This window comes from Sturnus vulgaris, chromosome 1 (assembly GCF_052056855.1).
Source record: "Sturnus vulgaris isolate bStuVul1 chromosome 1, bStuVul1.hap1, whole genome shotgun sequence".
Taxonomy (NCBI): Eukaryota; Metazoa; Chordata; class Aves; order Passeriformes; family Sturnidae; genus Sturnus; species Sturnus vulgaris.
The window spans coordinates 137,033,570-137,058,471 of NC_142243.1; the positions used below are offsets into that span (position 1 = coordinate 137,033,570).

Consider the following 24,902-nt stretch of genomic DNA (forward strand, 5'->3'; position numbering starts at 1 on the left):
GAAAAATCTACTTTTCATTTTCTTGTAGTCTTGGATTTCTTTACATGTTCAAAATCTCTTGCTTTTTAACTTTCCTAAAACTAAATTTTTAAATGTAGTTTTGAATTTATTGCAGCTGTTTCCTACAATGTCAGAATCAAATGCATTATTTGTGTAGTATTTCCCTGCCCAAAATCAATGTTTTGACTTGTTGAGCTCAGAAAATTAGGTTATAATAGCTTGAAGATTTGTAGAAGAAAAGTATAATCTATGGGTTATAGAAATATCTTTTTTAGTTGTACTGAAAATGCAGATGTACTCAGGAAATTGATAAGAATTATTAATCACTTTTGCACCCTGTTCAGGTGAAGTTGTTGTACATGTGCTGCTCTGTAGGTACCCTAACTGCAGTGAGCATTCTGCATGCTCAGAGATTTCCCATTACTGACACCTCTGCAGGCAGGAGTTTTTGGGCCACAGAAGTTGCTGTAATTTCTTAGAAACCATTTTATAGTCCTCAGTCCTACTTAATTTTGTTAAGAAACTCCACCAAAGACCACTGCATTGTAGCTGACAAGAAATTGTTACTGCTCTTGTTACTCTTTGCTAGCCAGAGTAAACTCAATGGCAAAGGAGGTGGAGCTGAAAGCAAAAGTTTATGTGTAATGCAACATCTTTATAGCACTTCTATGCAGAAACAAATAATGTCATGGCCGCAGCAGTGAAGGATACATGTACAAGTTAACGCTTGTCAGAAACTGGTAAATGACAAAGGATGACAGGTACCAAAAAGGCAGACAAAGTGACAAGGAGGGAAAGGGGACCTGAGTGATATAAAACAGAAAAATAAAGGAAAGTGAGGCTCACACTAGTGCAGATTGCAGTAAAGGACAGGAGACAGAAGAATTTATTGGTCTAAATCTTTAATTTATGTGGAGGGAAGCATGCAATTTGTTATTACAAAACAATGATGTTTTCATTATCCAATAAATATTACAATTAACTGTTGTCTCCTATTTACCTGTTCTTGCAGGAAGGAAGTATAAAAAAGAGCACAAAAAGTAAAGTTGGTGTGTGCCAGTAGGTATTGATAGATAAACTGAGCAAAACAACCAATAGGCAAAACTTTGGTCTCAGTACTGGTGGCTGGTGCTCTTTAACCAAGCTTGCACTATGGGTACCACTTACAGCTAATTAAATGGTTATGGGTTTTCTCAGATTTTTTTCTAGTGAGATTACAAAGTTTTCCAGGGCAAAACAATCAGCTTTAAATTCAGGTGAAAATGTTTTCAGCAGGCTGCACTCTACTGTAACAGCCCCAAGTCCCCATTGTGTCTTACTATAGTTTACATCTTTATAGTAAAGCCAAAACCAAGAACTCATGAAAAATTGTTTACAAGTTTTTAAAATATGTTTCTGTCAGAAATGAATTTTTACTTGAAGTCTAGAAAGACTAATGAAATATTGTGCAAGATTAATATTTTTAAAGCAGGAAAAAGAAAAGCTTTTCACTTATTTCCAGAAGAAACACATTGGAACAAATAAAAAAACCAACTCTATCCCTATAATGGACTTGGAACCATTTTCTAAATGAGAAATATTTTTTTTACCTTTAAGATTTAAAATTTTTGTGCTTTAAATATGTGGAAAAGTCTGGTTAGCTAACAGATCTTGTTACCAACATGATTGCTGATAGCTGTTTGTACAAACCAGTGAGAGGATGTCATCCAGGCACACTCAGAACTCAGAACCTGATCTCTTTTGTCCTTAGTCGGAATGTGGATCAGGGCCTGCGAGGGACTCGATCGACCCCTGCTCATTACAACACCCTGAACCGCATGGACAGGCACCGAGGGATGGACGACCACTACTCCCCCGACAGAGACAGGTAAGCGCTGGCTCGGGCTACAGGCAGCTGTAGCCTACATGCATCAGCGTGAGCAACTGCACTATGGTAGCTTGCTAAAGTAAATTACATACCTAATCCCAGAGATTAGCATTTCTCATCTATCCACTGGCTACATGACACACGTTACAAAATATCAGTGCACATAAGGTCGAACTGTCCAGTGAGTGTTTGCTTGCCAAGAGCGTATCTAAAAAAATCTGCGAGAAATGTATAACATAAAAGTTGAATAGTTTAATTGTCCTTTTTTATAAAAATACCGTTTTGTGTTATATAAGTGAATTTTTGAAGTACTAAACGTCTTTTAAAAATCTATCAGTAGACTTGATCATTTTTGCTGCTGAATAAAGAGGCATAAAAATAGATTATTTCAGCTCAGTATTAATGTAATGCTCCTGTCGGATACAGTGCAGTTCACAGGTGTAACAAAAGTATATTCTAGTACTGTCTTCTGTTTTTGTCTTTACTCAACCTTCTGAGACACTTTGTAAAAGAGAAAATGAAAAATGATTAGTACAGCATGTATGAAATAGGAATCTTTTGAGGCACATCTGACTGTGACTAATGTTTTGCCTAATGGAACTTCCCAAACAGTAAGCAGAGCTTTAGCAACCTCTATGAATTTTAATATGAATTCTATAAAAAATAATTGCAGCAATAATTGAACAATTTAGTTAATTTTGAATTAATTGTGGCAATGACTTTCTGACTTTAAAAAAATTATTGGTCTTTTTCACCTCATTGTCTTCAGGCAGAAAATCAAAACAAAAAACATTTATTACCTTTAATTTTTAAAATCTTTCATCTTTTTTGCACCAAGTTGAAATTCCTGCACTTTATAATGAAAGGCATAATTGCTAGCTTTTGTCTCATTTTATAATTGCATATACCAAGGAATAATACAGATACATTTTGTAATCTTGAGTAATAAATGACTAGTATTTGAAGTTAATACTTTTACAGATAGCCATTACAGGTTATTTTCAAGTGATCAAAACACATCTTTGGGGTTTCTAATTGTAATACAAAGAATTTGAGAAATCAGTGGCTCTTTGTTAGCAATTTTGAACAGAAAAGATTAATATTTCTTAAGAGACCAGTAATGTGATGGCCAATGATTGTATGGAATACAAGACAATATTTTTCAAAAGATTATAATATTTTCATTTCAGAAGAAGTTTCCTTAAAAGATAATTACAGAATGCTTTTGGGATACAATGTTGTGTTGATTTTTAGACCAATGAAACAGGATCTAAACTTGTCCTTCGAGCCTGTGTATGCCTTATGGAGTGCTGCTGCATTTGTTCACTGTGCAAGTTCATTTGTTGCCTCCCAGATAAATGCATAGCTGTGAAAGGTTGCTTGAAGTACTATACCACAATGTTTTTCCATCCCTTCAGTCAAATAATCCCTGCTGGACCGACTTGATTTAGAGAAAAATAATTGGGTTTTCTAGAGTATGTCAAAAAAACAATGTCAGAAGGTTTTTGGAGATGAGATTATTGAATTTTCACGACTGTTCTAGATTAATAGGTTTTTGCTTGATAGGTGTGCTCTTAATCTTTAAACACAGTTTTATATGTTGTCTGTATTTTCCAAAACACACAGAGAAATTCTCCTCTTCGTTCATGGTGAGTGGTTGCCTGTGTAATCAAATTATTGGCTAGTTATGCCTCTATTGCAACATGCAATCTCTGAACAGGAAAAGACAATTTCCAAATATATATATTTTTAATATGCATTGTTAATTTGTCAGTGATTTTATGCATGTAAAGATTATTAGATTTCAAATTCTTTAAATGAATATTTGTGAACTGTCTCTGTTATATAATAAAAACCCAATGGTATCCCTAAAGTAGCTGTTTAATAGTGTTGCTCCCGAAATATTCTGGAACTGCAGGCAGTTGGAGGAAGTTGAAAAACTGCATTTTTGTATAGGTTTGTAATCTCTCTACATGTTAACCACACTTGGCTCTTAAAACAAATCACATATTTCCTTCCCACAGCTCTGATGGTTTCTTGTTTCCATGAAACAGCTTTTGAAACTGCTTGCAAAAAAGGGATTTGGAAACAGTACTGTCTTATAGGCATGCTCAGTTGCTAGGTTAAAGTATGACTGAGAATATGAATAAAATTCTTCCTTTGATAGATAATTCACCATTAAGTTCTCTAAGGTATATGGCACTGAAGAGTTAGTTGAAACCACATACAAAAAGCCTAATGACCTCAAGTCTAATGGCAATGTAAACATTCCTTAAAAATTGAATGCATAGTTAGAATTGAAAATAAAAATATTTTTTGAAACCCAGAAAGACACATTTTTTTAAATTTAATAGGAGATAATTTTAATTTCAAACACCAAACTCTTAAACATGTAAAATATGGCTATATCATATACTTATTTTTATATAATATAAGGGTAAATTTACAGTTTAAATTTGTATCTGTTGCTGTATTAACAAAAGTGCCAAATTATACTGTGTGCACTGCTAACTCAAAGTGAAAAACCATGTTAATTTGTTACCTGTATATTTAATATAGGTCTACTAGTTAATTGTTATCAAAATGTAAGGTTTATTGTGGGTACTCATACTCTTATGAAATAGCCTACATTTGTAATATTAAGAAATATTAATCTCTATGACCTAATATGGACCCAAGTTCCATAAGAACATTTATCTGGAATGGAATAACCTTGGAAATGTCAGTTTGACATGTTTTAATAAAATCTCTAAAACTAACTTTTACCTCACTTGAGAGACTGAAACCAATCAAATGATGAAACTATTGAGAAAAATTTGGAATTGGATTTAACTTCAGAGTGCTATATTTAAACAATCAATATAATTGAGTGAATTCAAGGAAAAATGTGAGAATCTTAGCATAGTTCTAGAAAGAAAATAATGAATAACAACAAAACCACCGAACTATATCTGTGTGTTTCTTTCTGAAAGGTATATCAACACTTAAGAACAAACACCAAGACAGTGTGAGAAAATTGTACTCAGGCCCACAACTTCAACAAACTTAGATACTATTTAGCAACTATTAATTTAATTATATTTGATATCCTAAGTGGGTTCTCCCTGAGGGATGACATTGCTAATGGTGAATTTAGCATAGGTATGTTAAGCCAGAGCGTTCTGAGAATGCCTAACTCAACGAGTCTTGCAGGAGAAATATATGAGAAAACTCCTGAAGCAAAAGTGTTTTTCTGAGGGGCACTTAGATGAAAGCAAGAGAAAAGGGAAATTACCCACTATTTGTTCATCAAAGGTATTGCACACTTTGCATTTGAAAGAAGAAAAGTTGCTACTTGTTTTGTTAAACTAATAGGGTGGTCATAAGCATGATTATTTAGAGAAATATTGTCCATTATTTTAAAATCACTTCAAAGATGTGATGTTATCTGGATATGCTGGGACTAGCAGGACTATCACACCCCTGTTACTGAGAGGAGATTTCATTCACATATTTGAATACACACTTGGTTTTTTCATTCTGTTGAAAGCATGTGGCTTGTTTTTTTTAACATGAAGTAAATGTTGAAATAGATACCAAAAAATTCTGTTTGCTATAATCAAACCAGCGAAGACCAAAATAATTCACTATAATGAGCCTGTTACATGTTAGCTAAAACACAGTGTAAATACCTGTTTCTATTATTTGACACAAAATTAAAGGTGATCAAGAGCAGCATAAATTTTATATTTCTAAATATCCTCTTAAACTATGCAGTTGCTTTATCTATGGGTAGCAGGCTTCTAATCCCATACTGTTATTACGTTAAGTGCCAGGTTAAGTTAAACTAGGAAAATATTTTTTATACATATTTCCGTACTAAAACACTGAAAAGAACAGATTTTTTTTTCAAAGTCTATTCAAAGCTGAATAATATGTAATTAGGTAGTGATTTATTTATTATTTAGTTAAATTTTACTGTGAAATCATTTAAATGCAGATTAAAATACAAAGATACTGTAAAGTGTAAAGGATTCCTGATGATTTATTAGGAAATTTTGGGATAATTTTTTCAGGTTTCAGTTGAATGTATCATGTGGGTAGCATGCCCACATGGGGATATGTAATGTCACTGCTTTATGTCTTCAAATACCCAGTAAAAGAAATGCATTGCTGAAAATTTACTTATAGCTATGTTATAAAATGTTTGCATTAGATTGAATCTCAATAATTGCAGTGTTTTTTAAGTTCTTTTTCTCCTTTCAAATCCCTGTTTAATTGCACAATTATCTGTACCACCCACCTGGTGCCTCCATGAGTCTGCTGAAGGATGATTATCTCCATCAGGGATGTTGGCATAGGAAAGTGGTGAAGAAGAAGCTTTGAGCCAAATTTAAAAAAAACCCACCACCACCAAGAGTCATAGATATATTCCTCAGAATAAAATGCACTGGGGAAAAAAAAAAAGCAAAAAAAAAAAAAGGCCTGTATTAAAAATAATTCAGTTCTGATAAAAGACTTCTCTGTTCCACCTTTGGAGAAATGATTTTAAAATGCAGTATGGGGAGAATTGTGATAATGTGATACTGATTTTCTTATTGAAACTCATCTTGATTGAATGTGTGTCAGCTCACAAATTCTCTGCTGATAATTGCTATTGTTTCACCACTAAAGTCTTCAAATTGTTAGTTACATTCAGATAGAACATTTCTAGGATTTCATCTGTCCCAGGAGATTAGCAGAAATTCTGACAGAATCGATGTAACAAAAAAAATCCATACCATTATTGGTGGAAAAATTGTTGATGTTTATAAGTAAAGAAAAATACTTTTTTCTTTAAAAAACCCAATTATTAAATAAAACTATTCTATTAATATATTCAATTAAATGTAGAAGGGGAAATTACATAACTAGTACTTTATTCTTGAATGACATTTGACATTTTCTAAGAGTTAAGAGTTGGAGTTCACACTTATTCACGTTGTTGGTGTGATTTGCCAGGTGTTTGGGAAGCAGCATGGAAAACATTCTACCACAGGGAACGTTAACTGTTGCTTTATGCAGATGAGAATATAATCTTTTAGAATGGTATAACTGGGCCCTGGAAAAAGTAACCAGCTGTAGTAATTGCTTTCCATTGTTGAAATGAGTAAGCTGCTCATAGAGCTGCATCTTTTCTCTGAATCCACATCATTTTATTAGATCCCAGCTCCTTTTCCCTTGAACAATTCATTGCCAACCTCACAGTCAATGTGATCCCAAGCACAATTTTTTACTTCATTCCTTCCCACAGTACTTCCCCTAAATTTTATATGGCAGCTTTCTCTTTTTTACCACTTTCAATGGTTCTTCCCCCCTAAATTTCCAACTGACTCCTAAAACCACTGGTTTCTTACTCTGCAGTCTGATTAAGCTAATTCCTATTTTATCACATTGCTAGTTTTTCAGAAAATTATAACTTGAGAAATTGGGAAGTTTTTTGTTAAAGGCAAATTCATGCCGGTAAAAAAATTAGATTTATTTTTTTGCGATTTAAATAATTTTATACTTTTCATACATTGTTATTTCAGAAAAAAATGCAAAGGAGTATTACTGAAAATAGAGGATAATACTATTGCCAATGATAAAATATATTGCTTAAATTGCAGTCAGATAATACACTGGAAAAAGCTGAATATGGGAATAGATAAACTGTGATAGGATGAGAGAAGTTTCTTGTGTCAGCTGAGTTTCTTTCATACAGGCTCTAATGGAAAGGAACACAAAGACTTGTTTTGCATTCAGAATTATTTATGGATATTCCAATGAGCACAAGTGTGTAATCATACACAGTACTTTAGCCTTTCCACAAAAACACTTGGGAGGCTACTGCCCACTTTAGTAGGGAAGCTGGAAAGTCAGTCAAATTTGAGGACCTGGTATCTCCTAAATACCTCTTCTTTACTACTGAATAAATTATCCCACACAATAGAGAACAGGTTAAATTCCCCTTGCATAGGAAGAACAGAAAGGTATTGCATGAGGCTTAAGTGAAGTACTATGTGTGTGAGTGTTTTAAAGTGTGCTTCTGAGACTATTCTGGTATGTTACACTAAGTACTTCCAATTTGGCAATCTAATCAATTGCTGAATCACTGATTTCTGTTTTCTTACACTAATGGTCACTGAATTTTGTAAGAAAATGGACAAATAGGCAAGCAATATCAGAAGAATTTCAAGTAATTTTCTCTTCACTTGAAGAAAGGTAAAGTTATCCTGTTTACCTATGTACATGGAGTCTCCTTGGCAGAACAGTGGAAATCTCTTTTCACCTGATAGAGTGTGGAAGGTGATGGGAGTATGTGTGTGTCTGTGTATAATAATTATAATGTTGCAAAACCTATAATGCTGCCTTATTAGAATAACTTCATTATTTTAATATAAGTAAAATGAAGTTTTGCTGAAAATTTTCTGTCTGTTCTATCTGTAACAAAATAGGTAATGTTTCATAAGTCTGTGAGGATGCAGGTTATGTTCATTTTGCCATACCATCATTTGACATACTTCTGCCATGGACTATTATAATGTTGAAAGTAAAGAATGTGTGATAAGAAGCTAGAAATCTAAAACAAGGTTGCAAAGAAGAAAAAAAGTTATCCTGGAGGTTTCTTTCATATTAAAAATCTGACATATCTAAATTTTTTCCATGTCTCCATTGTATTCTGAGCATTCCCATGCAATTAGGGTAATGGTTTTCATTAAAAGCTCAAATGATATATTTAGTTGAGTTGGAGATCTGGAACATCACTGGAGTTCTTTGGCACTAAGGCAATGCAAAACTTGATGTTTTTACTACATTATAACACATTCACTTTATGAATTTTAAGTGGTTTATACTGGAGTTTATCCAAATAAATGTGGTGTATGTTTCAATTTTGGATATTGAGACTAAGTCATAGGCATTTTTGGTGTTGCTAACATATTTATAAAAGCCTAAAGAATTTATTTTAACCTAAATATATAAAAAATGTATAGTAATATATTTAATGGTAAAAAATCAACTAGTGTAGTACTGGCTGGATGCTCAGAAGAAAGATGGCATTTAAGCAATTTGCTCTGCATGTTGAATCAGGTCGGATATTAAGAAATATTTGAAAGAGAGGAGAGTCTATGCATTGGAACATACTCCCCAGGGAAATGGTTGAGTCACTATTTCTGGAAGTGCCAAAAAAACGAGTAGAAGAGGTACTTTACAATATAGTTTAGTGGGCATAGTGATATTTGGTCAAAGGTTGGGTTTGATGATCTTTGATAGTGGTTCTATGACTCTATTAAGTTAGACACCATGGTTAACATGGGCTCTGAGAAAAAAGGAAAAGTATGAATAGCCAGTAATTCCAGAGGGTCAGGTCAAGTATAAGCTCAAGCTAACCCCGCTCCTATATATAGATAAGCAAAGTTCTGGGTGATGAGAAAGCTTATTTTAAACCAGTTACAACTTATTGCATATCTAATTTTATAAGTGGCTGTATCTAAATGCCATCTAAATCACACTATCATGCTATCGTACTCTGATTCTGAAATTCTGAACTGAATAAAAATAAAAAAAAGATAAAAGGTTGAACTGCCTGCCAGAAATTCCCAAGAAGAATTCTGAGAACTTGGTAAGGACACTGGAGTTCTGAGTTTCTAGAAGTATTAGGACAAAACCTGATACCAGAACTTGGGCAATCAGCATAGTTTGGTGGAGATATGAAAAGCTGTTAGGACTGAAATCCTAAGCAGAACATGAACCGATGGTGTCTCATTCACATAAAAATAAGGGAAGCGAACAGTCTGGGGTGTTCCTTCTTATGGACAGTAAATAATCGACTTGCAAACAGCATGTGCATGCCCATGGAATTAATGTTCTGCAACATATGTTCTGCCTGAAGTCCTAGTTTTGTTTAAGATGTTGGTTTTTAAATCGTGGTTAAATATATAGTATTTATTGATGTCATATATTTTTCAAAGACTACAAGGAAAACTTGTCAGCAATTCACTGGGAAGATAAAAGGCAAATTGTTAAAATTAAGATGTCATCTACCAGCTGGAAACACTTAATTGCTTATTAATACTAGAGCAAGAGTTTTGAGGTATTAATTCCAGGGTTGCATCTGAATAGTTTAAAGGTATATTCATGTGGACATAGCCTGGGAATGTATCCATGTAGTGGAGAGAATAACCTGGTATGCAGTTTGCCATTGTTGTACATTTAGCTCCTGGAGGGTAGACTCCTACAATTTTATTTGATTGTTCTTCCTGTGGGTGTGCATATATTCCAAAGAAAGTTTTAAGAGCATGGTGATTTTTTTTTTATGTTTCTTGACAGCATGCTGACTGACAGGCTGTTATGGGTAGACTGCTTTTGATACTTAGGTCTTTACAGTAGTTTAAGAACAGTTATAGTTTTTTGCAGCCTACAGTGTAAACTCTGACTACTTTAATAATTATTAGTGCTTCAAATTTTAACTGTATCATGTCAAATTGGGCCCTGTTGGATTGTGTACCTCTCCTCATTCTTGTAACAAACTACAAAATTTAAGTTGCATAGTCTGGTATTTAAAGTATTTTTTTATAGTGCAAAGTCTTCTCTTGAATTTATTTGACAAGAAATGAACACAAAAATTTATATGTAATTAACCTACTTTAAGGAATATTTTCTTGTAGGTGATGGTGCATTTTATCCTCATGCAAAAGAGGCAAATATAATAAGTGAAGATAATATACCTATTGTTAACAATGTGATTCCTGGAAAAACAGTAATCATAAGCAAATTAAGATACAAGAAATAAAAATGAAGGATGAGGTTTTCCATGTTTCTTGTGAAGTCAGTTTGAACTTCCAATGTGGACTGTTGTGATTAGACTTTCCTTTGAAATATCCCAGCCTCAGGGAAACTGTAGTCAATAACTCCTTGTTAATGGTAAAACCCTCTCTTTTCCAAACCCTTTTCCTTGTACTATGTGCATATACTTATATTAAAAGTAAAATTACTTTCTTCTAATTTTGATATTTGGAGAATATCTAGTGTAACAAATACATTTAAAATGTATAAATTTTGACATTGTTTCCCAATACAAACAAAATATAAATAACTTAGTTTTTTTTTATTTTGGACTGCATTTAGGTTTTTTGGCATATTCTGGTACTGATGTTTTATCTCTTCATTATTTATTTAAATAATGAAACACTTTGATCTAAATTCACCTTTCATCACAATATGATCAGTATTAGGAGAACTTACACTTAGAGACAGGAAAGCTCTGGAGCTACGTGGGGACAGATTTCCAAATGGTGGTAGCCTTTCAGACAGATTAGTTAAATCTCTTTCAAAGATATTATTCATGCTAAAATTATGACTGCCTTCAAACAAGGGACTAGGCAATCTGACGCCTAGAGTTGCTTTCAGAGATTTAAGCATTTTTTCTTCCTAACTGAAATACTGTAGAAAATTCTAAATTTTAGCTATCTTCTTGATCCATAATGTCCCACCGGCTTCTAAGAATAAATATGTGAATCATTTAGATAATTTTACCTTTGGAACAATATATCATACTATTTTGTTAAAAAGTCCAGTGCTCTTAAAAATTTTTTTGTAGCTCCTGTATTCTTGGATTATAATGTTTTTTGTTTTGTGTTGTGTACCATTCCTTCTCCATCTTATTGTTTCATATCTGTATTTTTCTTTCTGCCATCCCCTCAGTCATTATGTTACTTTACCTCGTTCCCGGTACACCCAGTCCACAGATCACCATTACAGGGATGTCAGGTATATGTTTTCCTCTGTGTGACTCTGTGTGGGTAATGCATGTATTTCTGTACCTATATGTTCACTTCTGGTTTTATTTGTCTGTGTATAGTAGTAGACAACTTAGAAATTGAGTTAGTATTATCATTAGATTTGTTAACATAGTGTGCACACGAACACTGGGTAATTCTTCCTGTGTTTCACTTGAATATTTTCTCACTGCCAATAGTCTATAATTGATGGTCCTCAAAGATTATGCTTTATTTACATCACTGATATCTTTTGCAGAGTATATAAAGAAAATAATTTAAACAAGGAAACACATGCTAATACTGTGATTTTAATATTAAAAAAATCATATATGAGTGGCTGAGTTAAAGGTTATGATAAAACTGGAGAGTGATACCTTTCTCACAGTCTTGTAGCTCTTGTATCTACGAGCCAATATACTTCAATTTTTAAAAGTAGTTTTGCAAAGTTTGCCAAATGTTCCAGTCATGTTCTGTTGCTGACATTGCTTGCTTTTCATGTTGTTTTGTCCTCGTTTCATCTTTTTGTTGCTTTTCATTGTGTTCACCCATTCTGTTTTGACAGCCAGGATCACACAATGTATCCTCTGTTTTGTGAAGATGCAATCCGATTACTCCGCTCCCGTACCATGTGCCGTACCTATTCTGAGGGTGCTTACTATGATCTTGAGAGGTATAACTGATGTGGAGTATACCATTAGCTCTGCCACACTGACACTGCCGTGTTTGATTTCCAAACTGAGAATGTGATTTATGTTTTAAGAGATAAACACATACAGTGAATATGTTTTGTAATACTCTGGGTATATATTCATCTTAAAACTGACTACTCTGGGACATGAGTAAATCCCAAGAGGTGCTGAATAGCTTTGCAGAAGTCAGTTTTAAAATAGGTTATATGGATATTATATGTCTGTGTCTTTTATAACCCTTATTTTTGCTGGAGTTTTCCAGAGTGCTTGTAGCATTTATTATTCTCTTTGAAATAACAAGGAAAAGCCTATCTACTTTACTTCTGCACAGAAAGAGTATCTTTCTGAAGTCTTATACTTTGCATAACTGAAAAATAGAGTGAAAAGTAAAAGTGTATGCTTATGTAAGCTTACATTGTTTATATTTGTATACTGCCTATTGTGTGATTTAAGAATAGTTGTACATACTCACAATACCTGTGTATGATTGCAGAACACTATATTTCCTATTTGCACATGAAATATATGGAGAGAAAATTTGAGCCCATAACAATTTCTGTGAAATATCTTGTGATTTGAAATACAGTGGCTCTTAAGTGATGCTGCTGAAGTACTGTAATTAAGATATTTTCAGAAATTCAGAAACAAAAAAAAGTTTACATAGTTATGTGTAAATAGAAATAAGAATATCAATCTGAAAACTGTGAACCAATAAAAAGGAAGTGATGACTTCAGATCAGATACGATGGTTGATAGAGGTATTGCTTTACAAGACGAGCCATGCAAAAATTTCTAAAGCAAGAAGAACTCTTCATATATTAACTTCATGGCTGCCCTCTGGATATTAGTCAGAGAAGTTCATTAATGCTTGCACTGGATTCAGATCCTGTATCAATATATTTTTAAGTGAATGTAAAATTAATTTTGGATACAGAAACAAAAAAGGATCTGAAAAATTCTTTGAAAGAAATATTGCTTTTTAAAAATTATCCAAAGCTATGGTATATTGGCCATTTTAACATTTAGAACTCAGTCAAGCATTCATTTTGAAATGATACTGTTTTACATGAAGCTTAGTATAAAGGAAGTGTATAGATAGTTTTATGTAGAAACATGTAGAAACTTCAGTAAAGAGAGAGATTTTTTGTTTGTTTTTTTAAAATGCATGATGAAATGTGCTCATTTGTATGCTATTTAAATAACTAATTTTTAGATACTTTTTGTCTTAGATACATACTCTGATTTGCACTAGTTTCTCTGAACCTGTTTCACATCACTGGTTATGTCTGTGACTGCTCGGATATTAGTGAAAGTTGGAGCTATTCTAAAATTGTCTTACTTTGAGGTTCTTAACTTATAAATCTCAATCTTTCTTTCTGAAATTAATCTCTCAAAAATAAATTAAAATCAATGAAAATAAAGGGCAAAAGTTACAGTACTTCATAAAGATGAAAAAGTAGGATTTAAGCAGTGGGAAAATCTTTTCCAGGGCTTTATGAACATAAGACTATTAAAGCTAATTCCGCCTGGGATCAGAAATTAAAATCTGACATGAAGTGGAATATTTCTAGCTCACTGTTAGAACAGTATCTTGAGATTCCTTGGGCCTAGAAACTGATCCTGGATGCTATGATCTTCTTGAATCCAGGCTGCCTTTGGGTAACATTAGTGTTCAAGTTACTTGAGTCATCCTACCAGATAGGAACTCCTCTGAGTACTTCACAGACACAATTGTAGTTCCTAGTTTTTCATCCTTTCTTTCTTCCTGTATTCTAACCACAATTTCAGGACAATTTATAGCATAATCATTATCCAGTTTCTTCTTACTCATTGAAAAACATTAAGCAATTTTCTATTCTTCGTTTTTATTGCAAATATATGAAAAATTACATTTTAAACAATATTTTCTCTTTTATCTTTACACTTTTCCCCAGTTCAGTGTTTACTCTAAAATACATTATTTTGTAGCCCAGCGTGTTATTCCTGCCTTCTTTGTTCTGCGTCCTTAATCAATGTCTTGTTGATATCAAGCAACCACATCTCTTCCTCTCTTTTACTTTCACTTTATCATGCATATGAAACAACTTTTCAGTTTCCCCTATTCATCAAAATAGCAAATATTGTTCTGTACAGTCCAGCATTCAGGAAAGAGTCTCTTGTCTGGGACAGAGTTTTTTATCTCATGTCATTCTGAATCCATCAGTATCTGTGTCCTGCAGGCAAATAAATCATATAGATATATTAGTCAAAATTACTTGCCTTTGTTATTCATGGCTCCTTTTATTGCTTATCTTGTAGTCATTCACAGCCACCCCATTAACTTTTGTGGTCTCTTCTAGCATTTTTTTTTCCTTTTTTCTTTCCCCCACAGAGAGACAACTTGGTTCTCTTTCATCTTTTATCTCCTGAAGTTTGTGTCAGTTACTGTTTATCTGGTATGATAGACTTCATTAGTTCTAGGACACATTTACATTAGCAAAAACCTTAATTTCTGAGGTCATTTTTAGGTTATGGTGTTCATCATTTTGTTTCTCTGATAGCTCCCCTCTTTTGAAGAAGTCCAACTCTTTCCATCCCAGGAGGAACAGCAGCACTGACAAGTTATTTACTCCAACATCTGCCTAAGAAAGGCAATAAGCACCTGTGCACTTCAGTGGCTTCAGAGCCCTTAGGGCCTGGGGTCTTGTCAGGAGCATCCTGCTGCTCAGGACCCCACCCCAAGTTCCCCTGGCTGGTGAAGGTTGCAGTCAGCACAGTAGCAGCAGCTGCTGTCAGCTCACACTGCTGAGCTACTCACACTGAATGCACACAAGACATCATGGCTCGACATGTGGAGCTTTACTTACACTTTTATTTATATCCCCCAGTTCAGAATCCTACAGACTTATATGGGCTAATTCATAATTTGACAGTAACACATTTTGTCTGACACACACACGATCTCAATGAAAAATAATGTTTTCAAGGATCTTATTCTTAACGATGTCCTTGTATTAAAAAAATGTTAGCAGTTCATTCCAAATAAAATTATGCTGGAAACCTTACTGCATGAACTTATTTCTCAACTGACCTACCTCAGAACTCAGCTTAATCAGCAGGAGCACCACATTATGTGCAATTTATTTTTTTCACTTAGCCTTTGAGTTTAGTGTTTGTAAGTCCATAGGAGCTGGTTTGTTTATGTTTTGTGCAGGATGTGAGGTTTCTTTCAGGTAGAATTTCTGTTTTTTTATTTAAGGAAATTAGATTTTGCTTCCATTTTCTTTCCTGACTTTTGTTTTACCCAGCAGACATTTTTTAACATCCAAATCCTACGTTTGGTGAACATTCTCAGTTGTTCAACTACTTTTCTGTCAATGTAACTTTTTACTTCCATGAAATATGTGTGCATTGATTAAGTGCTAATAAGTTATTAATTATTTTTGAATAGAATTTGAAAGCAGAAGTTTACAATTTTATATATATATATTAGAAAATATATGTTCAGAGTATACCGCTGAATTGAAGAAATGTGCTCTATCTTCATCAAATCTTAATACTACAATAATGGAATATATAATGAAAAAAGCAACCTCTGAAATGTCTGAAATATCTGTGCTATTTATTCCATATTCAGGAGGACTAGGCAGGAGAGAAGAGTGCCTAATTCATATTATGATGACACAGCCTATACTCCTGAAAGGTATTTTAATTTATATAGTAAAAATAGATAGAGTTTAGTAATAAATTTTTATGAAGCGTAGTCTAAAATTCTAATTGGCATACACTAATGATATTTAAATTTACAGTGCACTTTATGCCATATTTCTCTAAATACAGAACAACTAATCTGCACAGCTTTAAGTACCTCATTTTCTTTTTAGCCCTCCATTAATTTGACTTCAGATTTTTTTAAGCATAATTCTTAACTTGAAAAATTTTGTATTCATTAGATGTGGGAAGAAAACTGAATAGCTTAGGTACAACTGAAGGCTTTTTCTCCACTTAATGGCACCATAATACTAATGGCTAACCTTTTATGTAACTAGAAGTGATTCTAGAGCAATTTAGAGTCCTCAATTTCATTCTTTGCTTAACCTGAGTACCCTAAGATGGTACTGAGTTTTTAGCATGTTACTCACATTGACTAAAAAAAAGGACTAACCAAATGCCTTCAAATTGGTTTTGAGTGTTTGCTGTGCTAGGAACCAAAGTACTATTGTTCTTCCTAAATTCTGTTATGCATATAATGTTTCACAGGGAGCATAATACCATTAAAATCTGACATGCAATCTGGAAAGTTTTGGAGTGTCTCTGGAAATAGTTATTTGATGACAGCCTTTCATGTTTAAAAAGCTAGGCCAAAAGAAAAGGAAATCTGAAGAAAGGAGCAAATCAATGCTCCTCTCCCTCTTTGCAATTAGATGTTTTTATACTTCTCTGTCCATTATTAAGTCAATGTCTGAATTTTGTCTACGCTGTGAAAACAGGTAAAGCTGGGATTTTTTTCCTAACTAATAGCAAGAAATTCTGTTGTTTTTTTTTTTATTACTATGAAAAATGACAGTCATATTTAAGAAAAAATAAAGTGCACTGCAATTTTATACCCATGTTTATGTATTTATAATGTCTGCAATAAAGGAGTTGTTATGAAAAACTTCTGTTTAAAATACTAGGTAACTGGAGATACTGGCTTCAGTTTTGAGCATATGGATTATCAGGGAGAGTGCAAAGATGTACCTGTCATTCTCCAGCAGAATTGTAATTTATATGGGATTAAATCTACATCTAATCTAAAAAATTAGATTAAACTAAAATGACATTAATTCAGCCATTGATGGCTATAAACCATGCAAAAAAAAAAAAAAAAAAAAAGCCACTCCCCATACCGTCCAATTAGACATAGAAGAAACAAGGGCATCTGATTGACATTCACATATATTGCACCCCATACAGTCTTCCTTCAACACAATATCCAGGAGATGTGGGGGTTTTAAGTTTGTAAACATAATGCAAACCCTCAGATTCTGTGTGAGAGAAAAAGCAGACAAGCAAAAAATACTGCTGTGATTCCCAGGAATAGATTCATGAAAATTTTTGAATCAATATATTCAAGCCATTGAAAAGCTTTCCCTTTATGGAAAAACTTCCCTTTTCCTATGGCTAATATTTTAAATATTATCAATTATTTTTTTTTTTGTCCAAGTTGATTATATGATGATCTCTTGATATTTTCTGATAATCCCTGTCTCCCAATCACTGTCACGTGGAAATCATCAAATAGAGACAACATAGGAGCTCCCTGGCTTTACCCTAGGCAAGAACCTGAAAGTACAGAACTCCAGAGATTTAGCTGAAGCTCCTTAACCAAATGATGGATGATTTGTATCTAGTTTTAAAATATTGGAGTAGTGGCACATAAGCAGTTTATCTCCTGATTTTTAAAAACAGCTTTTTTTGTCCCATTATTTCTTTTCTTGATGGTTTTTCTTAAGATAAAATACTTCTATAGGTGTTTTATGTTGTCTTCAACTGATTTGCTGAAGTGATGCTGCAAATTCTTGGGCAGCCCATATTCAGTACCTGGAAGAATAATACCATTATAAAATTTAATTAGGTTTCATTGTTTGATCATTGAAGTGAATTTTCTTCTGTTTCTTATATACCTGTGAGAAACCAACTACCCTATCCAACAGAAAACAAAGATTTTAACTGGAAAGGTCATGTATTTGAAGTTAAAAGCAATATTTTAAACTATTAGTGCATATAATGTTATTTTTGTTAATGTTTTGTGTCCACAATTATTTTTTTATTATTATGCAAACTCAACAGCCATTGAAAACATGAAGACTTTTATGTACAAAAAGATAAGGGATCAATTAGTCCTCATGGAATTGAAATGTATCGCTTAACTGCTGAAAAGACTAATGGTGAAATATAATAATTGAATATGGAAAAAAGCCCTATAATTTTCTTGGTGTTTGTTTTTGAAACAGTTGGTTTTCTTCATACCTGAAAGAAAATATGAAATGTACGCAATTATTGGAAAATATTTGGAAATCTTCCCATTTTGTTGAGAAGTGGTCATGTCACATGATTTAGAGTGCCTATAGTAATACATCAATTTTTTTAATAACACTTCTTTATTTTAATGCATTGTAAAGGTGGTACAATGGTGCAAGTTCATGGGCAGATGATATAGTCAATGGTTCAGCTGAAAAATATGGGTAAGTAAAGAGTGTAGTGTTACAGATAGAACTAAAATGTATTTTGGATCTTTATAATAAGAGTTCATTTATAATTGTACCAAAATTATTTCGAATAAATGTGTTTTTCTTGATGTCTTTCTTTCTTGACTCAGAACTGAGGCACTTATACTCTAGTCTTTATTCCAAGATTAAACTGTTTTATTCAGTTACAAATAGAAAAAGAACATTAATTATGTTTGAACTATTTTTAAAACATGTTCTCACTGTTCAGGGCCACTTCAATGAAAAGGGGCTTTTTTAGTGACACCTACCTACATTTGCAGTGTTGGGAAAGGTGTCTTTGAGACCTAATGCTTTTTTACTTTTAGAAATAATCCCAATTCTATCTGTCTAACCTATCTTCCTTTGTGATTGATGCATACCCCATGCAAAGTGCTGTGTGCCTTACAATCTTTAGTTCTTCCCAGTTGTAGCTGGCTTCTGATCAAGAAAGCACAAAAATTTTCCTTGCTTTTAGTTCGTTGACTTTACTGCTTCCCCCTCATTTTCTTATTGCTCTTGCAAGAATTTTCAGGTTTTTTGCTTCCTTCCTTCGTGAATGTAAACAGAGAACATAAGAGACTGTTAAATTGAAACTTAAAACATCTGATAAAACCCAGAATGAATCCACCAATATTATAATGTGGGCTTCTCTCTTTAGAGAGGAGGGATTTGTGAGAGTCTTTTGGCTAAACATTAGTGCAGTTGCAGAGACTTGAGACCATATATCTTCTCTAGCTTTTTGAACCACAGTGCCACTGTTTGTTGGCTCTTCATTTTCAAGTGTACAGCAAGGGCCATACTTATTACTTCATCCTGGAAAGTGCACAAGCATACTGAAAATGAACAACATTTAAAGAAGGCTGGAAAGTGCTTGGTGTAACTAAAGCTTTTGTTTTTGTTGGTCACATGAAATAGTCCTGGCTTACTTCTCTTTTCTTACTTTTAATCCTTAATATATGCTAACACAGGTAAATATCAGGGGTAAATATCTAAAAATGTATTTTTAACATGAAAAAGAAATTTATTAGTTACTACTCTCTGTCTCCATTTAAATTTAGCTCCAAAAATGTTTAGCAAATGAAAGAAAAAATAAAATAATTTGTTGTGAACCATTATGACGTTTAAGTTAAACATAAGCAATAGAAAACACTTTAGTAGAATAAAGACTGCTGAAATGGATCAGATTCTGTACAGATCAATAGATTTAGAAAATGTCTGTAATGGAAACTGAATTCTATTTTACTCATTCATAATTTAAGAACTTAAAAGATAATAAAGTCTTACATACCTGTTCCCGTTCAAACGATCTCTTTGAAATCTTAGTCTCATCAAGAGACAAAACACTTGAAGTCAGAGAGGTCAGAATTACAGGTCTGTTGCCAATAGTTAAGAAGATGAACATGTAGCTGCAGTATGTATACACAGTAACTGCATAGTTACAACTCTGGTTGTGGTAATTTACTATTTAAACATCTGCCATATTATTGGTGTTTGAAAATGTCACTGAAAAAGAAACAAAACCAACTATGTATATGTGCTATATAGAAATGAAATTACATTTAAGATCTGAGGAAAAGAATCCCACAAAATCCATCAAGAACCAAGTACTTTTCATATTTTGCATTTAATACTGCACTTTAAAAAGGTTTAAGTGCATGCTTAGTTTTAAGCCTACAACTACTTTAATTGATTATTCTATAGTCTAGGTGCTCTGCTGAAATACATTTGAACATTCAAGCTCTACTAGGAAATTCTTCTTTTTCATTGCTTCCCTCTCAAAATCTTCTGTGCATTGTCTTATATACCACTATACTTCAGTCATGAGACATGTTAATTAAAACCTGGTTCCTGGTTTTGCTCATACATTATGGTATAATATTCAAGTTGGGTGGGTGAAATATTGTGTTCCAAACGGGAAAAAACTGTGGAATAAACTTATAATATAATGCTGAAAGTGTTATATTTTGGAATATTTCCAGTACTTTAATGGAAGTTTTGATTATTATCTGGAGAGAATCACTGCAGTAGGTTCAGTTATGAAACTGAGCTGGGGTGAAGAATAAGAGAGAATTTCAGCTCTCATCTTTGAGAATTTTGAATTCCCAGCTTGTGAATCCTAATCAGCTTTATCATGATCTTCAGTGAGTCATCTCATGAGCATAGAGATGTGGATTCCTCCAGGGTGATTCTTTTATATGTGCCAGTTGATGGTCTGTGTTAAAGGTGTTGAAAGATAGAAGTAGTTGGCAAAATACAAGACCCTATATAAGATACTATATAGGGCAACTGGCTATATAAGTGGAAAGGTACATTGCAAGTGCCAAAAGCAATAAAGTAAAAACAATCTAAAACTTTTTTCATATAAAAATGAAATGAAATGCACATCATTTCAGTCTTAATTGTTCCAGGATTTACATTACTTATTGGTTTTATTGATATTTGATTTTAATAGCTAGTATAAACCTCTAAATGCATCCACAGAGTCATAAAGTAATCTGGGTTGGAAAAAAACGTCTGCTCCAACTCCCTGGGTGAAGTATGACCTTGCTATTCCTCAGCAAATATATCAGTGATGACACATATTTTGGAGAGTAAATCTCAGCAGGTGTATATATATACATGCTTTCCTTAAACGTTTATAATTGTACCATGCCATGTGTTAGCATGGTTAGCTATGTCAACAGCAGTCACCAAAGTGCCATGTCCAGGAACCCGAGCAAACTGAGAAATTGCATTTCTGTAACTGCAGCAGAACACAGGAGTGGGGAGCACATCGTGCCTGGGATCATAGCAGAGCTCCCTGCTTTGTCTGCTGAGCTGAGTTAGTAGAATGGCTCAGACTGTGGCATGTTACAGTTTTATCATGCCTGTCACTGGCATGGAGATATACTGGTAGTTATCACTGGTAGTTATCAGAGGTTAATATGTATGTGACTAGATCATATCAGTGTATGGATACATGTATACCTATATATATTACATATATATGTGTATGTGTGTATGTATACATTATAGAATGCTACGGCATCCTATATACAGCATATAAAAACATTATAGAGTATTACAGCAACCAAAATATCTTGCTTTACTTTTTTGTTTAACTGGAGTACCTAAAAGCTTTACGTTCTTGTCTTTTAAAAACTACAGCAGCACTTATGTTATAATTTTATATTAAGTTCCTTTATGAGTATAGATGAGCTTTCCTTTATGAGTATAGATGAGTTATTTGTTGAGATATGCTATCACCAGTTTTTCTAGAGATTTGACAGTGTACTTGCTCCTTCCCATTTTTCACTGCAATATTTATGACTCAAATTTAAGTTTTTTGGTACTAGAAATCTCATTTGTTTGTAGCCATGCTTATCTATGTTATGCTAACAGAGGATCTTGTGTCTGTGACTAAACAGCAAAGTTCCTATAGCTAGTAGAAGAATAATATGTCCAAGGATTGAAATCCAGCAACCATCCACAGACACTGACAGGTATTGCCATTGTATATTAGCTGGAGTTTGAAATTATGATACTTAGAAAGTGTGTTGTTGTATTTTTCTTGTTCTGTTCAGTGTTTCTAGATGAAAAACATGCAGTAGGAGCTGAATTGTAGTGTAGTCCTGTAGTCGTACAATAATTCTATTTTTATTTCTTCAGTTTTTTGTTACAAGAAAAACCTAATTCTAAAATGACGATTGGCATGATCTCATCGTTTGTACAGAGTAAAAGAATTTAACATGGGCCTTTAAATAAATAATTTTCAGTCATTTTGGGAAAATAATCAGTTCTATTTGTAATGTAAGCTGTTACAATTGCTTACTGTTGGAAAATGTTAATCTTTTATAAAGATTTCTCTATCCATAAGTTTAGATCAATGACTATAACAATTTGTTGAAAATTCTTTTTATTTGTTAGGAAAAGTAACAAATCTGAAAAATTAAAAATCAGAAAGTCTTATTCACTGCATTGGGAAAAAAGTTCACATTTGAAATTTGTAGTATATATATATGTATGTATATATATTTATGTGTATATATATAAATGCAGATAAACCAGTATATAAAAGAATATTTGGTAGCACCTTTGTTTAGGTACTATAGCAGCTAGGGTTTACAGTGGTACCTAAATGATATTAGATTCTAATACTTGATGGGTTTGGAATAACAAGTTAGACAGTGAATACTCTCAGAGCTTTCTGTGCAGTGACTTACAGAGAGCTCAAACAGTCTCATAGTGATCAGCTTTCTTCGTTTAGAAGCAAACACTGCTGTACCTTTTCCTCAGAGTAAAGGAGAGTTATGCAAGCACAAGGCTTCCAGACTTTGGAAAGGAAATCAGCCATCTACTGTGCCTGTTTTCCCTAGCAAAAGTAGAAGAGTGAGACAATAGGCAGTACTAGATGGAGGAGGTCATTATTTGACATTTTGTTAATTGTATTCTCATAATGAAAAGTCTGTTAGCAAAGGTAAATAGTGCTAATGTACATTAAAATGTTGTATGGATAGCGAATAGTTTAACTAAGACTACCGTATTTCCCTCTTTAAACATCAGTAATTCATATGATATGATTTGTAATAAGAAAAGAAGAAAGTTTCATCTAGATAATTTGTAAGCAGAAGTCTTTAAGAATGATATCTGAAAAGTTAGAAACTTCCATTTTTAATTTAACTTCCATAATTATGGCTGGATTTTGATATTCATGCATAATTGTATACAGTGGTAAGCAAGGAGTGTCACTGCACAAGCAGGTTATCAGAATGATAGTTTTCCTATAAAAGTGACAGTTGCTGAAGACTGGGATCATATAGTACATGTGTTTACTGTTAAAAGGATAAAAGAATAAGTGAGGATGAAGATCAGAGAATAAAACTATTTCTGGAATTGCTCTTTATATGTGTATGATGTAAAGCCACAAAGTGAAGCTTTCAAGACTGTCCCCTTGAAACAGCCCTCCATTTGCTGTATTGGTTATTGAAAGGATTGCAGCCTGTAGCCTGGAACCTGAGGGTGACAATCAGTTTAACCTTAGGACTCAACTTAGTCTCCAAATCCTTCAGTCTACAAAACAAAAAGTATCAAAAGTTTACTGCCAAAATCCACCCTCTCCTTCACTTTGGGGAGCTCCTGGTTGTTTTTCCACTTGAAGTAAATGCTCACTGGAGATTGTATTAAACTTTATATTAGCTGCTGAGTGTGACATTTTGAGGCCTTTATCTGTTAGCATAGTGGTTAGCTACAGTTGCTCTGTGATGTTCTGCAGAACACAAAACCTGCCCACTCAGCCATTAGTATTGATCCCAATGCCTCCTTCCTTCTAATCAGTCAATAGGTCAGACCACTAATATCCTAAAAACTAATTTTTATACCTTTATCTTCTCATGAAGTCTTTATGAGAAGCGTGTGGTTGCCACTTTCCTGTTCCTCTCTGTGCCCTACTGGCTGTTGGAAGGAGAGAGAAATAGAGTATGGAGAGATACCTTTACCATATTGCCAAGTCCCTTCTGCTGGTGCTCCAGTGGTCCTCCACTCACTGACAGGAGAAATCCTGACAGACCCAAAAAAGTCTCTGTGGGCTCATTAATATTCTTAAATATGTGTAAAAACGAGATAAGTGTGGGTTTTTCAAGACCTGGATATTATTCTTTTTTGTAATTTTGTTGGATTTAGGAATATTTTTTCTTGGACTTTATTCCCATAGTCAAAAAATGTATTCTATGGTCATTTCTTGCCATCATGCAGATGGGTGACATTTTTCTCACCTTCCATAACACTGAAACCTCTCTTAAACATTTACTTAAACTAAACATTCCTATCAAAGCTAAGGTTGTGTTTCTCTGTCTACCGTAAAAGAAGCGAGACAGTGGATGTTTTTGCTGATGAAGCTTCCCATTCAGAAACAGAACTGATAGAAGAACAAGTGAGGTAAATTTATTGTGGTTTTGTGCCAGGCTCATTGTACTTTTCCAACAATCTTTAGTGCCTCAGCTTATAATTACCATTTGTGTGTCTCACTGTGGTGTGTTTGCTTGTTAGGAGCTTATAGATGTAGGCTCATGATGTATGGTATTATTCTGAATCTGTCTGTGGCAAGTCCTTCATATACTCTAGGAGTCCAATTATGACCTCATGGAAGGCCTGAAAAGACTGCTTTTAATGAATGTTTAATAAATGCATTCAGCAAAGTCAGCCACTATACTCTTTTTCAATGCTTTTAGAAATAAAATGCTGTTACTAACATAAAAGTCTTCATAATAAGGCTGTGGTATGTCTCTCTCTTTTTTGACACTAATTAAAATTTGACTTCTTGTTACACTTAATCACCATCAAGCCACTCATTGTATTAACT

The 24,902-nt window shown here is 33.5% G+C and overlaps 1 protein-coding gene across 50 annotated transcripts in view; it reads left to right on the plus strand.

The window, feature by feature from the left end:
* RIMS2 (regulating synaptic membrane exocytosis 2) overlaps window positions 1–24,902 on the plus strand; it is a 447,523-nt gene that overhangs the window by 287,252 nt on the left and 135,369 nt on the right. For 32 of the 50 annotated variants that reach the window (XM_088177854.1, XM_088177865.1, XM_088177882.1 and 29 more), the window contains 2 exons: window positions 1,751–1,867; window positions 24,407–24,478. In XM_088177854.1, the coding sequence (XP_088033980.1) occupies window positions 1,751–1,867; window positions 24,407–24,478 (189 nt within the window). The remainder of the gene's footprint in view (window positions 1–1,750; window positions 1,868–24,406; window positions 24,479–24,902) is intronic. The other 18 variants (XM_088177921.1, XM_088177949.1, XM_088178017.1 and 15 more) reach the window with 1 other exon arrangement.